At 55.2% G+C, this 13,767-nt stretch overlaps 5 protein-coding genes across 5 annotated transcripts; 3 read left to right on the top strand and 2 right to left on the bottom strand.

Moving 5' to 3' along the window:
* Nucleotides 1-243: 243 nt before the first annotated feature.
* N7482_002911 (uncharacterized protein) lies at nucleotides 244-1,597 on the top strand (the record flags this gene model as incomplete). Its single annotated transcript, XM_056685036.1, has 4 exons — nucleotides 244-446; nucleotides 574-871; nucleotides 948-1,166; nucleotides 1,262-1,597. The coding sequence occupies 4 exons, from the start codon at nucleotides 244-246 to the stop codon at nucleotides 1,595-1,597; spliced, it is 1,056 nt and encodes a 351-aa protein (XP_056548642.1).
* Nucleotides 1,598-2,415: 818 nt separating this feature from the next.
* Nucleotides 2,416-4,024, top strand: N7482_002910 (GTPase-activating protein GCS1; the record flags this gene model as incomplete). Its single annotated transcript, XM_056685035.1, has 4 exons — nucleotides 2,416-2,460; nucleotides 2,556-2,624; nucleotides 2,743-3,537; nucleotides 3,611-4,024. 4 exons carry the CDS (start codon nucleotides 2,416-2,418, stop codon nucleotides 4,022-4,024), a joined length of 1,323 nt encoding a protein of 440 aa, XP_056548641.1.
* Nucleotides 4,025-4,374: 350 nt separating this feature from the next.
* Nucleotides 4,375-7,122, bottom strand: N7482_002909 (mitochondrial elongation factor MEF2; the record flags this gene model as incomplete). Its single annotated transcript, XM_056685034.1, has 1 exon — nucleotides 4,375-7,122. The coding sequence occupies one exon, from the start codon at nucleotides 7,120-7,122 to the stop codon at nucleotides 4,375-4,377; it is 2,748 nt and encodes a 915-aa protein (XP_056548640.1).
* A 465-nt stretch (nucleotides 7,123-7,587) lies between these two features.
* N7482_002908 (retromer subunit VPS17) lies at nucleotides 7,588-9,485 on the top strand (the record flags this gene model as incomplete). The annotated part of the gene is made up of 3 exons (XM_056685033.1): nucleotides 7,588-8,019; nucleotides 8,095-8,548; nucleotides 8,614-9,485. 3 exons carry the CDS (start codon nucleotides 7,588-7,590, stop codon nucleotides 9,483-9,485), a joined length of 1,758 nt encoding a protein of 585 aa, XP_056548639.1.
* A 267-nt stretch (nucleotides 9,486-9,752) lies between these two features.
* On the bottom strand, nucleotides 9,753-12,721 carry N7482_002907 (uncharacterized protein; the record flags this gene model as incomplete). The annotated part of the gene is made up of 6 exons (XM_056685032.1): nucleotides 9,753-10,269; nucleotides 10,511-10,727; nucleotides 10,786-10,894; nucleotides 10,952-11,009; nucleotides 11,048-11,197; nucleotides 11,250-12,721. The coding sequence occupies 6 exons, from the start codon at nucleotides 12,719-12,721 to the stop codon at nucleotides 9,753-9,755; spliced, it is 2,523 nt and encodes an 840-aa protein (XP_056548638.1).
* Between the last annotated feature and the right edge of the window lie 1,046 nt (nucleotides 12,722-13,767).

Here is a 13,767-nt window from a genome sequence, read left to right as displayed (position 1 = left end):
CTTCTTTCCAAGAGTCAACAACTGCTTCTGATTTCCCATCCCATCTCTTCCTTTTTTTCTTCTCAACTGGTATCTAGGGCACCAAGCTACCCTGCTCCTTCCCTTCAATCCTCCCCCTCGTCAAGTTTTCACCCGCCCACCCCAAAGGCACATCAACAAACATCCCCTCTGTTTGTTTGACACATCGTTCGAGCTTTTGCTATCCACCTTCGAACCTTTTTCGTGTCCCAACTCGCCTTCAAGATGTCTGCTATCGACGCTTTGACTGACAACCTGGCTGCGGCCACCATCAACGACACCCCCGGCATCAACGGCACTCCCGCGGCTTCGCAGGCCCCTGATGCAGCCGCTGCCAGTGCTGATGAGGGACGTCGCCTGTACATCGGAAACCTCGCCTATGCGACCACCGAGGAGGAGCTCAAGGAGTTCTTTAAGGGCTACACCATGTGAGTTGCAACCTGGCCTGCATTTGTCTGAAGCTAGCAACAGCTGCGCCAATCAAGGCCAAAGCACCTAGCCGAGGCCTCCCCTTGGTCTCATGGTCCATCGAATCAACACTAACTCGATCCCCAGCGAGAGCACCTCGATCCCGGTGAACCCCCGCACCAACCGCCCCGTTGGCTATGCCTTTGTGGACCTTGCGACTGCTGCTGAAGCTACTGCGGCTATCGAGGCCCTTTCTGGCAAGGAGATTCTGGCCCGCAAGGTGTCGGTGCAGCTGGCCCGCAAGCCGGAGCCCGCGGAGGCCAAGGAGGGTGCTGCCAGTGGCGGTGAGGGCGCCAGCGGCAACGAGGGTCGCAAGCGGACTGGTGGTCGGGGTCGCGGCCGTGGTCGCGCCCGCGGCCGTGGTGGCCGTGTCGGTCGTGGACGGGTATGTTTCCTTTCCCCCTCTTGCCCTGATTTTCCATCTCTTCTTTACCAAACCACTGACTCGATTGTTCTTGCAGGCTCAAGATGGACAGGAATCCACTGAGGCCGATGCTGCTGGCCAGGCTCCGCTGACCGAGACCACCAACGACAACGAGGCTGCGGCTGCCGAGGGAGCCAAGCAGGGCAAGCCACGCGCCGCTCGCCCCCAGAAGCAGCGTGGTCCCCCTGAGGATGGTATTCCTTCCAAGACCAAGGTCATGGTTGCCAATTTGCCTTACGACCTGACCGAGGACAAGGTGCGTGGGTAGTCTGAAGTCACCTTAGGCTTGGAATCTGCCCCTCGAGCCTAAATCTTGCATTTACTGATCTTGTGCCTTTTTTTTTTTTTTAGCTCAAGGATATCTTCGCCGACTACCAACCCGTCTCGGCCAAGGTGGCTCTGCGCCCCATCCCCCGTTTCATGATCAAGAAACTCCAGGCCCGCAACGAGCGCCGCAAGACCCGTGGCTTCGGATTCGTCAACTTGGCCTCCGAGGAGCTCCAGACCAAGGCCGTCAACGAGATGAACGGCAAGGACATTGATGGCCGCACCATTGCTGTCAAGGTGGCTATCGACAGCCCTGGCAAGGAGGACGACGTCAATGCGGCCGCCGACCAGTACGAGGAGGCCAACCCCCCTGCTGAGGAGAACGCCGCCCCCGATGCTGCTCCTACTGAGGCAGTTTAAAACTCGATCACCAAATGCTCTTCGACCGCAGATGGCTTGCTGATGAATTTGGGGTGTTATTCAGAAGGAACCTTGAGGCGGCTGTCTTGTGGATCTAGGATATAACCATGGGTGATCTGCAGGTCGACTGCGAGTATCTTAGCTACTCGACAAGTGGTTTCAAGGCGAATCTGTGGGCACGAGGGTGTGATGACTTTTTTTTCCTTTTGTTCTTATTAACGGATGTCCTGGAGGATACATCCATGCTGGAGTGCTGATTCCTTGCTGATGCCTCCATCCCTAACGACCTTTGCCTTCTGTACTGTATCTTAGCACCCATTTAACTAACTGATGACGAACTGCTCTGGTGGTCTGTGTGTAGAGAGAATAATCTACGTAGAAGCTGTGCAAGAATACAAAGTTCGCAGTGGCCAGCAACTCACTCGAATAGGAGACTGAACGGAACTGCTTCAAGCATCGTAGCAGCGCCCAAACCTCGCCGATGACGCCAAGGTTTGGGGTGACCCTTGCCGATCAGCGGACAACACATCGAGTCCCTCACACGCGCAACTTCTTCAATCTGCCAACTCTCCCATCAATTCACATTGCCACAACTGTCCACGACCTTTGCCCCCAAATTACTACACTATACCGGAGAGCGATCGGAATTGCGTGCAGAAAAGGGGTTAGGCACCAAAACAGACAGGACCCCCACACAATCCAACTACGGCGCCGAATCCGCCCACTCTGCCGCTGCCATACCCTTTTACCCCGGCAAACGGCCCGTGTCGTGGTCTCTCCCAATTGTGTCACCCTTTCCAATATAAATATAGCCCTCCATGTCGTCTCGCATGTGGGAGGTGGACCCGGAGACGAAGACGAAGGTGCGTTTCTCCCTCCTGCATTGCTGGTCTGGTCTGGCCGACCACCGGCGCGTGCGCCGCAGCGTGAACTAACACACTACCTCCCGGTCCTCCAGCTCCTCCAGATCTCCAAGACCAACGGCAATGACAAGTGCTGCGACTGCGGCGCCCCGTCGCCTCAATGGGTATGTGTCACCCTTATCTCCTGAATCTACATCTTGTCGAGCGTACCCGATTGCCTCCTCACGCACGACACCGCGGGCACAACCAGTTAACTTCCGCCTCTTGGGCGCTTACACGCAGGCCTCGCCCAAATTCGGAACCTTTATCTGCCTCAACTGCGCCGGGACACATCGCGGGCTCGGCGTACACATCTCCTTCGTGCGCTCAATCACCATGGACGCCTTCAAGCACGCTGAGATCCAGCGCATGGAGCTAGGCGGCAACGAGCCGTGGAAAGCATTCTACGACGCCCACGCCGTGACCATCTCCGAGGGTCGTACATTCGAGGACTCGACGATCAAAGAGCGCTACGAGGGGGACGCCGGCGAGGAGTGGAAGGAGCGGCTGTCGTGCAAGGCCGAGGGCCGCGAGTATGTGCCCGGCCAGGAGAAGAAGAACAATAATGCCCCTGCTTCACGGTCGAGCACGCCTATGAGCCTTAGTGGTGGCGGTGTTACGGGCGGTGCGCGGACAGGGTCACCCGCGGCGTCGTCCGTCCGCTCGCATGATAGCCAACGCGGTCGCGTGCCGCCAAAGAAAGAGCAAAATGAGGCATACTTTGCCAAGTTGGGCAATGAGAACTTGTCGCGGTCTGATTCACTGCCCCCGTCGCAGGGTGGGAAGTATACTGGCTTTGGAGGTGGTGTGCCCACGCCTGCGGCTGGGGACCGCCAGTCGTCACCGTTTGGCGGGTTCGGTGGCTTTGGAGGATTTGGCGGCGGCGGCGGCGGCGGCGCTGGGGGTGGACAGGCCTTGGATGACTTCCAGAAAGATCCAATGGGCACTTTGACCAAGGGTTTTGGCTGGTTTGCCTCGACTGTTGGCAAGGGCGCGAAGCAGGTGAACGATTCATACCTACAACCCACAGCGAAGCAGGTAAGTAGTTCATCATACCACACTGATCCAACCCAAGATGTTGTTTGGATGAAAGGTTGACATAGACCAACAGCTCGCCGAGTCCGACTTCGCAGCCCAAGCCCGCGCACAAGCCGCAAACTGGGGCCAGAACTTGCAAACTGGCGTCCGCGGTGCCGCAGACCAACTCAGCCGTTTCGTCGAAGGGCCCGACGATGGCCGGCCTGGCGCTACCCGCTCGCGTGGTGAGCCCGAGCGCCGGGACTTCTGGGACGACTTCTCAACCCTTGGCTCGCAGGAGCGCAACGGCCACCAGCGCAGTGGATCACGGTCTGATGTTATCGGCACTACCGCTATGCGCAAGAGCACTCCGGCGTCGTCGTTGACGAGCGCCTCGACCCTTCCTACTACTGAGACCACTGCGTCAAATGGGAAAGCACACGGGGAGACCGGCGCTGTCACGTCGACGACGGCGAAGGGCAAGGATGAATGGGATGATAACTGGTAGTGGACCTTGTATATATTTGGTACGCATTGCGTTCACTAAGTGTGTTGTTTATGATGGTGAGTTGGGGCTGATTCCAGATGTCATGCACTGAATTGTATGCTTGGGCTTGGTGTTGTGTTTTTCTTCGGTCTTGTATTTTCTGGAGTCATACCTCGCTCGATGAATGGAGTGTTTCATTACTCCCTCCCTGTTTTTGAGGGAGAGACTTGCTACAGACTGTGGTTTTATATTCGGTGTTTTGCGGAGGACAGTATTGGTACATTGTAGAGATTACTTTATGTCAACCTAAGATGTAGCATGTAGTGTACAGAGAACAGTGATCCAATTACCCTTAAACCAACGCCGAAGAGCTAGAACCCACCCCTCAACTCCGCAAGCACCGCCTTCTGTCTCGGCGCAGACATATTCTCAAACCGGTCCACGCTCATCACGAATGTGCCACGACCAGCAGTCAGACTGCGCAGGTGCTTCAGATACCCAACCATCTCCTTCAGTGGAACCTTTGCAGTGATCGTCCGTGGACGGGAGGAGGACACCGGCATTTCTACGCCGACAGACGATGTCTCAAACGGATCGGGCGGTGCGTAGATGCGGTTGGGGTCAATAGGAGGGAGGCTATCCTCGGCAGCGGTAGATTCAGACGCATCGGTTGCAGACAGCGCCGCATCCTCATTTAGGGAGAGGATGTGCCCACCGCGCGAGGAGGAGATGTCGTGCACAACGGAGCCAAGACTGGCTTCGTCGACACTGATAATCACATCCATGACCGGCTCCATCATTACCGTTCCTGAGCCAGCAAGGAGGTCTCGGAGCGCGGCGGTTGTGGCCTGGCGTGCGGCGCCTGAAAGGGCCGAGGTGGTGGTTTCGTTACCGAAGAGGTGTTCTGCAAGGTTGATAGTGAGTGTGACGCGAGTGTTGTGCATCGGAAATGTGAATTGAGGCCCGCGGGCGAGCGCCGCAAGTGCGCCATTCTGGAGAGCCGCGCGGAGAGCAGCTGGGTCAAGACCCGGGGGTAGAAGTGGGCTTGTCTCCTCGTCGTTTCTGGGAGAGCGGTCTACCTGCAAGCCGGGGGCACGGATGATGATCTGGTTACCCTCGATAGTCTCGGCGAGGAGGGTATCCTCATCTGCCGCCTCGGAAATATCCTCTCCGCTGATAGGCTCCACGATTGCAGTACAGCCTGCCTTGCTGCGGCGACCGGCGACTTCTTTATCGAAGATTTTGGTGATGGCAGCAGACACCCCGAGTCCCGACTCGCGGTATCCAATCTCGATACGACCCATAGAGGCCTTCGCCTTATGGTCGTTGATTAGACGGTCGCGCGCAATCTCCAGGTGTAATTCGCCCATGCCACTCAGCAGAGTCTGACCAGATTCCTCGTCCACGCTGACGTGCAAGCTGGGATCCTCTCGCAAAAGTAGTCCTAGTGTTTCATGCATCCGTTTCTCCTCGCTGAGACTGTGCGGCTCAACGCTAGTGAAGAACACCGGAGGAGGCACATCAATTGGACGTAATTGCAGACGCGTCAGCGGTTCTGGCGGCGTTGGCTTATTTCCTGCGTAGGACAGGAGGGTGTCGCCAGTTCGAGCATGCTTCAATCCGACGACGACACCGATGTGGCCTGCAGGGATGGAATCCACTTCGACTGCATCGTTGGCATACATTTTCAGCAACCGCGGTGCTCGCTCTGAGAGGTGCAAATTGGTGTTGAAGAGCAGGCTGTTGCGATCCAGGGAACCAGAGTACACCCGGACATAAACCAATACACCACGCTTAGCATCATTGACCACCTTGAAGGCCAACGCGCAGCTCTGGAGTTTAGAAATGGCGTCTTTCGGGTCGGCCTGCAGCGCAGTCTTTTTCTTTTTCTTGCCTTTGGCTGGGGCCGGTGCCTTCTCATCTTGCTCCACAATCAGGTCGCCCGAGAGCAACCGCCGCAACCCTCCTTTGACACCACCGATGCTCACTTCTGGATCGGGGGCTTCTGGTGGGCTGGGAAGTAGATTGACCACGGCATCAAGCAAAGGCTGGACACCCATGTTGCGGAAACTGGCACCTGCGAAGACAGGTACGATGCGGCTTGATTGGTCGAGAACGCATCGCCGAAGACTGTCGATAATGTCCATAGGAGGCACCGCTAGATGGTCTTCGTCACATTCGAAGAATTTCTCCACGATGGCTTCATCCTGGTCACTCAGCAATTCAACCAAAGCAATACGCGCACGACGGAGCTCTTGCGCCAGGTCATGTTCTTCCACATCCAATTGCTCAAGATTCATCATCTTCACGGTGCGGCCGTCCTCACCCGCCTTCCATTTTAAACCTTGGAGATTGACGGCATCTGCCACGCCGACGAAAGCGCCGTTGCCGCCTTCAAACCAAGGGATCTGGCACACTGCTGGGTAAACCGCTAGACGGGAGCTGACTTCCCGAACTGTTCGGCCGAAAGCGGCACCATCGCGGTCTAGCTTGTTCACGTAGATCACTCGCGGGATCTGGTACTTGCTAGCCTGACGCCAGACCTGCTCCGTCTGCGCCTCGACGCCAGCCACGCCGTCCAAAATACAGACAGCACCATCCAGGATGCGCAGAGACCGCATGACCTCAAATGTGAAGTCAGCATGCCCAGGAGTGTCGATGAGATTGACCGTATGCGACACCGCGGACTTCGGTGCAGAAGGGTCCTGCGTGGCAGGTTGACTGCCTGCCCCGTCTCCAGGAGGCCAGTGGAAGGTAATGGCCGCCGACTGGATGGTGATACCACGCGCACGCTCTGCGGGCAAGAAATCAGTCACCGTGGACCCTTCGTCCACATCGCCAATGCGCCGGGTGAAGCCGCTGTAGAAGAGCATGCGCTCAGTAGTAGTGGTTTTGCCAGCATCGATATGGGCGATGATTCCGATGTTGCGTGTTCGGTCCAGAGTCTCGCTCTGCCATCTTGAAAGTGAGGTGGAGAAGCATTGAGCTTTCTGGCCTGCGATCTGAGATATTTGCGAGCAGATATGGCTCTCTACGGGGCACGGTCGACTCCTATAGAGAGTCGAGCCGATACCACGTAGCCCCGGCTGGCGGAGGCGCAATAACGGAGCCACAACCATTCCTAGTAGAAGCTCCCATCCAACATGGAGAAATTTGTAGGGGTTTATATGCCGGAAAACATTGGGATAGTGGTGCTCATCCCAAGGCCGACGGACCACAGAACTTCGAAGGTGACGGGGAAAAGCGAATCGCGGAGCTGGCGGCGGGCTTGGCGCATTCCTCTTCCTGCTGGACCGGACGGACCATGCGCAACTCTCCCTCCGACCTCCCACCTCGACCTCGACCGCTTCTACCTGGCTACTTTTTCCCGCTTCCCCTGCTTGTAAATTTGCTATGCGCCCGTGAAAGCACGGCCCTCCTCCTTCGAAAACTGCCCAAGGTACGTGCCCAGCTGCGCTGGAGCTACCTGGCCGTTACTGTGGGGGCTCGATCTCCAGCCATTAATACTGACGCCTGCCGTCACTAGCAGCTCCTCCCCCTTGGACATCCCGTGAAGAGGCTCCTTACCTCCAATCCCAACTAAAATGGACTACTCCGCCATCTCCAGCGATCCAGAACATCCCGCGGGCGCCTCGCCCTGGGGCTCTCCACGAGCCGACCGAACGACGTTCCCCACCTCCGGCAACAGCGACATCCCGTCATCCCCGTTACCGGGCCAGCCGCACGCATCGCAGACCGCGGACAGAGACCGCGAGGCTGACTCTCAGGCGGCTGACCTCTCCACGCAGCTACAGAGTGCCCAATTAGGGGACCCGGACTATCCTAGGGAGCAGTCTCCGTTTGCTACACAGCATTTCTTCAATGCAGACCAGCAGCGGCAGCAACCTCCCGCCCGCTACCAGACGGGAGCGCGACAGAACTCTCGGCCTCCAGCACCCGCCTATAAGATCCTGGCCAAGATCACCGGTCTTGAGAGGACTGGCAAGAAAGACCCTATCCTCCGCTTTGATGTCCACGTGGGTCGACTCTATAATGAAGCTAACGAGATGCGCAATGGCCGTGGCTAACCATACACAATTATTTGACTGCAGACCAACATCCCCAAATTCCGTACAACCCAATACCGTGATGTCCGCCGCAGCCACTCCGAGTTCGTGAAGCTTGCCGATCACTTGATCTCGGCCAACCCGGAAGCTCTGGTCCCCGCCGTACCGCCGCCAGTGACGCCAGCTGGTGCTGGGACTGATGAAGACGAAGTCCGAGTCAAGGCCTCGATGCAACGGTGGCTGAATACTGTATTGAGCAACGAGGTTCTAATTCAGGATGATGAGGTCGTACTTTTTGTGGAGAGTGATTTCGGCTATAGCCCCGTGCTGCGCATGAAGCAGCCCGCCACAGGTGTGCGACGCAAGATGTTGAAGCAGTTTGCGCCGCCTCCAGATGACACTCCCGAGCTCCAGGCTGCTCGTCCAACCGTGAAGATGTTCTACTTGGGAGCAATGGACTCGAGCCACAAGGTTGACCGAGTTGTCAAGTCCCGCAGAAGTAAGATACTAGGACGTCCTTTTACATTCGGCCCATTATACTGGTTCGAAAGCTGACGGTTATAGGCGTGGGCTTGGCCGAGTCTGACTTTGGTGTCAAGGTTGGCCAGATGGCCGTCCAGGAAACGCACCCTGGCTTGGCCATGGCCTACCGCAAACTCGGCAAAGTCATTCAGACAGTGGGTGACTATCATGCGATTCAGGCCACCGCAGAAGCCACGACGTTGGGTGAACCATTGAGCTATCATTCGTCCGATGCGTTCATCGTCAAGGAAACCCTGACCAACCGGCACATTCTGCTGCGAGAACTGCTTCAGGCCCAGCAGAGCGCCCGGAGCAAACTTGCTGCTGCGGACCGGTTAAAAGTCAGCTCATCTGTCCGATCCGATAAGGTGGATGAGGCGCTCAGTGCTCTTGAAGAAGCGCAAAACCACGAGGACTACCTGACAAAGCGTACTCAGCGTGTGACGGCGAACCTGCTTCAGGAGAAGCGCAAGTGGTTCGACCGCACCACTAACGATCTTCTTTTCAGCCTGCGCGAGTACACTTTGCGCCAGATCGAAGCAGAGCGGCGGACCTTGGCGACCCTAGAAAGTGTTCGACCTGACATCCGTGCCATCGACGCCTCCGGTGGCCTGAGCCGACTGGGTCGCGAAGCACACCCTGCTATCCGCCGGGCGAACGTGACATCAAGCCAAGGCCCCAAGGGTGACGCTTGGAGCGGTGTTCCCCGTCGCACTGATGGTATGGGCCGCAGCATGAGCGGGAGCTTCACGGGCCCGGGCATGAGCGAGGAAGAGGGTGATGAGGATAGCCGCCCCGAGCCTGGCCACGGCCGCACGCGTGCCACCAGCCAGGTCGGGTCGATTGCGGAGGAAGACGATGACCGACTGGATGCGCGCAATGCCGCCAGCCGACTGGCTGCCAGCACCTTCTGATCTGATCGGGTTGTCGGATTGCATTGATTCTGTATATGTAGCCTGAAAACTGACACCGTGATTCCCCTTTGTTGCTTTTATAGTGCGTGTCTCGAGTGCAAAGTGCGTTTTTGAGCCGATTGACGGGTTGTTCGGGTGATTTCCTCTGATTATCTAAAATACTAAATACGTCTTCAACCCGCATATCCTGCAGATCACCAATTTCCTCCCCCGCCCGGCTTTCTCAGTGTGAACAGGTAAAAGTTAGGCATTGATTCCAAAACAGAATTACTCAGTCCACTCGTCATATTTTTTGGCTCCATCATCCGGCACTACATACCAAGCCGCCTTCTCTTTGAAGAAAATATGCTTGCCGGGCATTGGAACTAGCTGCTCGGATTCAGCATCCAGCGTCCCCGCAGCCACGGCCGTACTAGACGGGTCGTTATCAAACGTCATCGTCATAGTTGATCCGCAGCGCGGGCAGAATGTGCGGGAGGCAACGTTACTTGCCCGCCATGCAGTGGGCTCGACAGTCCATGTGATGCTATCTGTCGGGAAGTCCACCCAGGATATGTAGGGGGCACCGGCTTGTTTTCGGCACTCGACGCAGTGGCAGTGCACAAGTTGAGTGGGAGGGATGGTGGTAGTGTAGCGGATGTAGCGGCATGCACAACTTCCCGAAGCCATGGCCGTGATAAGAAGGCGTATTGAAGATGTTTGAAAGGTAGATTGCTTGATGTGGTAGGGGCATATGCTTCCGATGTCGTGAACCGAAGTGATTGCGTTGCGGGGGTTCCCACCGCTTTATAGGCGCGCTCGAGCCCGTATTCATTATAAATCATACATGATACATTAGCCCTGACAAGTCGGTCTGCACAACATCAACAATTCCGAGGATGATGGAGCAACACAAGTCTTGCCTTATTTACAAACATGGTCCATCCCAGGCGCCACTCATAAGAGGTATGATCACATGTACATTCATCTATTGTCGTATAGAGCCACTCATCATATACACATATTGCTCATTCACAATCATTTACATCTGCGGCAGGTTCTGCAGCAGTTCCTTCAGTTGCTTAAGCGGCGTGGGCTTCGTGAGGAACTTGTCGACGTCGCTCACTTCTGCCTCCTGTTGCATGTCTGCAGACAAGACAGCCGTTAAAATGATGATGGGCGTGCGTCGTAAATCGTTAGTCTTCTCGAAGTGCCGCATTTTCCGGGTGGCTGTGAGACCATCCATCACAGGCATTGAGATATCTAAGCACATTGTTAATAGTCGGTCGGCTTTATATAGGGCTGGGGTATATAGACATACCCATTACAACGGCATCGAATCGCTCGGCTTTGAACTTTTCCAGCGCGTCACGGCCATTGGTCGTGGATTGATAGTCTAAGCCAGCATTCTTGACACAAGTCTCGATGATCTAGATAAATCAAGGTCAAGGGAAGGCCATGCTCAATGATAAATCAGAGCTTCGCACCTTTAGGTTGACGCCGTTGTCTTCCACCAGAAGCACTTGTGAGACGGTTCTCCGTGTTCTTGGGGAATTGTGGCTTCGGGCGTCCGCTCGTCGGACCTTCTGTCCTCTTCATTCGCCATTTCTATGCTGTTTTCTTCAGGGGATGAGGGAGACGGTTGCCCGTTCGTCTCGGAGGCAGGGTTATCTGCCTCTCTAGGATGGCCCAGACAGTGCTGGAAAACCGTTGCCAGCGTTTTGGGGCTCACTCTGTCAAACATGGTCAATGCACCGGTCATCTCCCTTGAGAGTCTTCACTTACGGTTGAGATAGAAAGATGGCGCGATCTTTATTGTTCTCCTTGACCACTTTCCAGCTGCTAGTTTGTGCACTAAGCACAATCAATGGAAATGAGCTTTCAGAATTGATCAAACCTTGTACGTCGGAATGCGATGATTTCTGTGCCAGAGTTCGATACTCGTGCTCCGTCACAATCAGGAAGTCTGGGGTTTGCTGCTGCAACTCATCCGGGCTCAAAACCCGTACTTGAAACCAATCAGTGACCATCCGGCTCATAGTAGACCGAATTTCGTCGAAGACCTCTTGCCGAATCCCCAGATCACCGCGCGCAAAGGTCTGAGTGAAAAATGAGACCGTCATTCCTTTTAGCCGCTCCCGTAAAGAAACATAGGGCGAGTGTAGCGACGGTGCAGCCTGCGGTCCGGGTATTGGCAAAACGACACCCACATGCGTGCCTTGACCGAGCTCGCTTTTGAACCCGATTTTTCCATCAAGGGATTTCACAATCTGGTGAACCAGATGAAGACCCACTCCCAGTCCCGGCAATTGTATATCCTCCTGAAGGAAGGGGATGTAGAGATGATGCAGAAGGAAGTCTTGAGACATTCCGCGACCAGAGTCGCTGATGGTGATGCATACTGCAGGGCTGGATTTGCCATCTCGCGTGGTTGAGGTAGTCTTCTTCATGAACAGTCGGATGTACCCTGATTGGGTGTATTTCAAGGCATTGCCGAACAGATTCATGACCACTCGGCGCCAAGCACCGGCATACACAGGATAATGCCAGTTATCCTGCCACTCCACGTCCACAATGGTCATTAGCCGGCGATCCTTATCCCCCATCCGAGCAGAGGGAGAAGACTTGCTGCCATCTTGTCTGGTCCGCTCGGGGGCAGTGTCGGTTTCTCGATTGTAGAATTCTGCGCCGGCAAGAAGGCCTTCCACTCCCTCTTGCACTAACACGCTTAAATCTTCGTCCTGCACCAGGCCAGGCACAGCAACCCTTGCTCCAGAGCTGCCATCTTCGGGGCCTTCCTGGCCAGGTCCTCTTGTAGCCGTCAGCGTGTTGATCTTTGAATAGTCTAATAGATGATTGAGTGTGTCTAACAGGGTACGGCCGCAGCTGTACACGGTATCGACCAAGCCTCGCTGAGTAAAGGTCGTAGCTGTTTCCTGGAGCAGCTCCACCGTACCCAGAACACCATGCAATGGTGATCGGAGTTCATGGGAGATGGAAGAGATGAAGTCACTCTTGGCCCGATCAGCAGCCTGTAGGTCCATTCGCGAAACTTCAGCCATGACAGTATTGCTAAAAGCTGCCATATATGTCAAGTCTTTGGGTTCAGACAGCACACGGCCCGGATCGTTGGTCAATCCGCGAAGTAAAGGGATGGATTCATACAAGTGCATCTCCCGTTCTCGGGCGGCGTCGATATTGTAGGCATATCTGCGTGGACCCGCATCATGGCCCTCTCCTGTCGGGCCAGGTGTCATGTGGATTCAAGATAATGCAAGGAGAGTGTTTTATGGTGGTGTGTCCTTGACAGAGCCGTAGCACTGTAGCAATGCGCATTTGGGTTGCTATTCGGCACCCTCAGAGCTGGCGTCGTTTTTAAGGATAGTACCATGGAATGGCGTCATAGGGTGAATGCCCTTGATTCAGATCGCGCCTTAGGGTACTTTAAATTGGCCTAGATGCGGGAGTCAAGGCGTGAAGAGGTTTTAGGTCTGACCAACCGGTTTGCGACTTTATTAGTAGATCGAATCCCAAGGTTCCCCTGCAGGTGATTACCATGACGTCATGATGTATATCCACTGTGGCTTGTCGGACCTGGCCAGGTACACGGCACCTCCGGGTCTACCTTGACCCTATACTGTAGCGTATGACGGAAATTTCATGCTTGTTTACTTTAATATCAACTGATTGGGCGAAAAATACGAATGCTGCAGTGGTACCCTGCGGGGTCACGTGCAAGACTGGTGGTCTCATCGATCTAGGCCTGAGACATGCGGCTTAGAGCGTATGAACTTGCGCCCAATCAAGCAAGTATACGGCACAACACAGCAGTAAACATATAGTAAGCTTTACAATGCAATTATTCTTGCAACGCAGCCCCATTTTCTTCTCTTCTTGACCAGTCGGCTCCATATGCAGCCGACGCCCGCAAGTCATATTACTGAAAGCTGAGCTTATACTATAGAGCTAGACTGGTAGATGAGGACGCTTTTTTATCTCCATAGCATTTTGCTATCTATTACGCGTCTCACTCGTCGCTAGCCTCAAACCAGACCTGGTTCTCCCCAGGCGTTTTCCGAGGATCATGATTATTTTAGAGATGGGCCCGTATCACATCGATTGTATATTGCAATCTGTAGATCACGACCCATGGGAACACAACTTGATTTACGCTCTATCTTCTGACTACTATGACAGTTCTAGAGCCTCTGCTATCTTCTTTCGATCTAGCGTGGGCCGCTGAATATCGGGAAATAAGTGCTAGGCCTTCGGCGCTGTGGCGATGTAGCAACCATACTGGCCC

The sequence above is a fragment of the Penicillium canariense genome (genome assembly GCF_028826845.1).
Source record: "Penicillium canariense strain IBT 26290 chromosome Unknown utg000001l_segment0_segment0, whole genome shotgun sequence".
Taxonomy (NCBI): Eukaryota; Fungi; Ascomycota; class Eurotiomycetes; order Eurotiales; family Aspergillaceae; genus Penicillium; species Penicillium canariense.
Note: the sequence above shows the minus strand (reverse complement) of the source record. Positions and strands in the feature narration are given on the sequence as shown.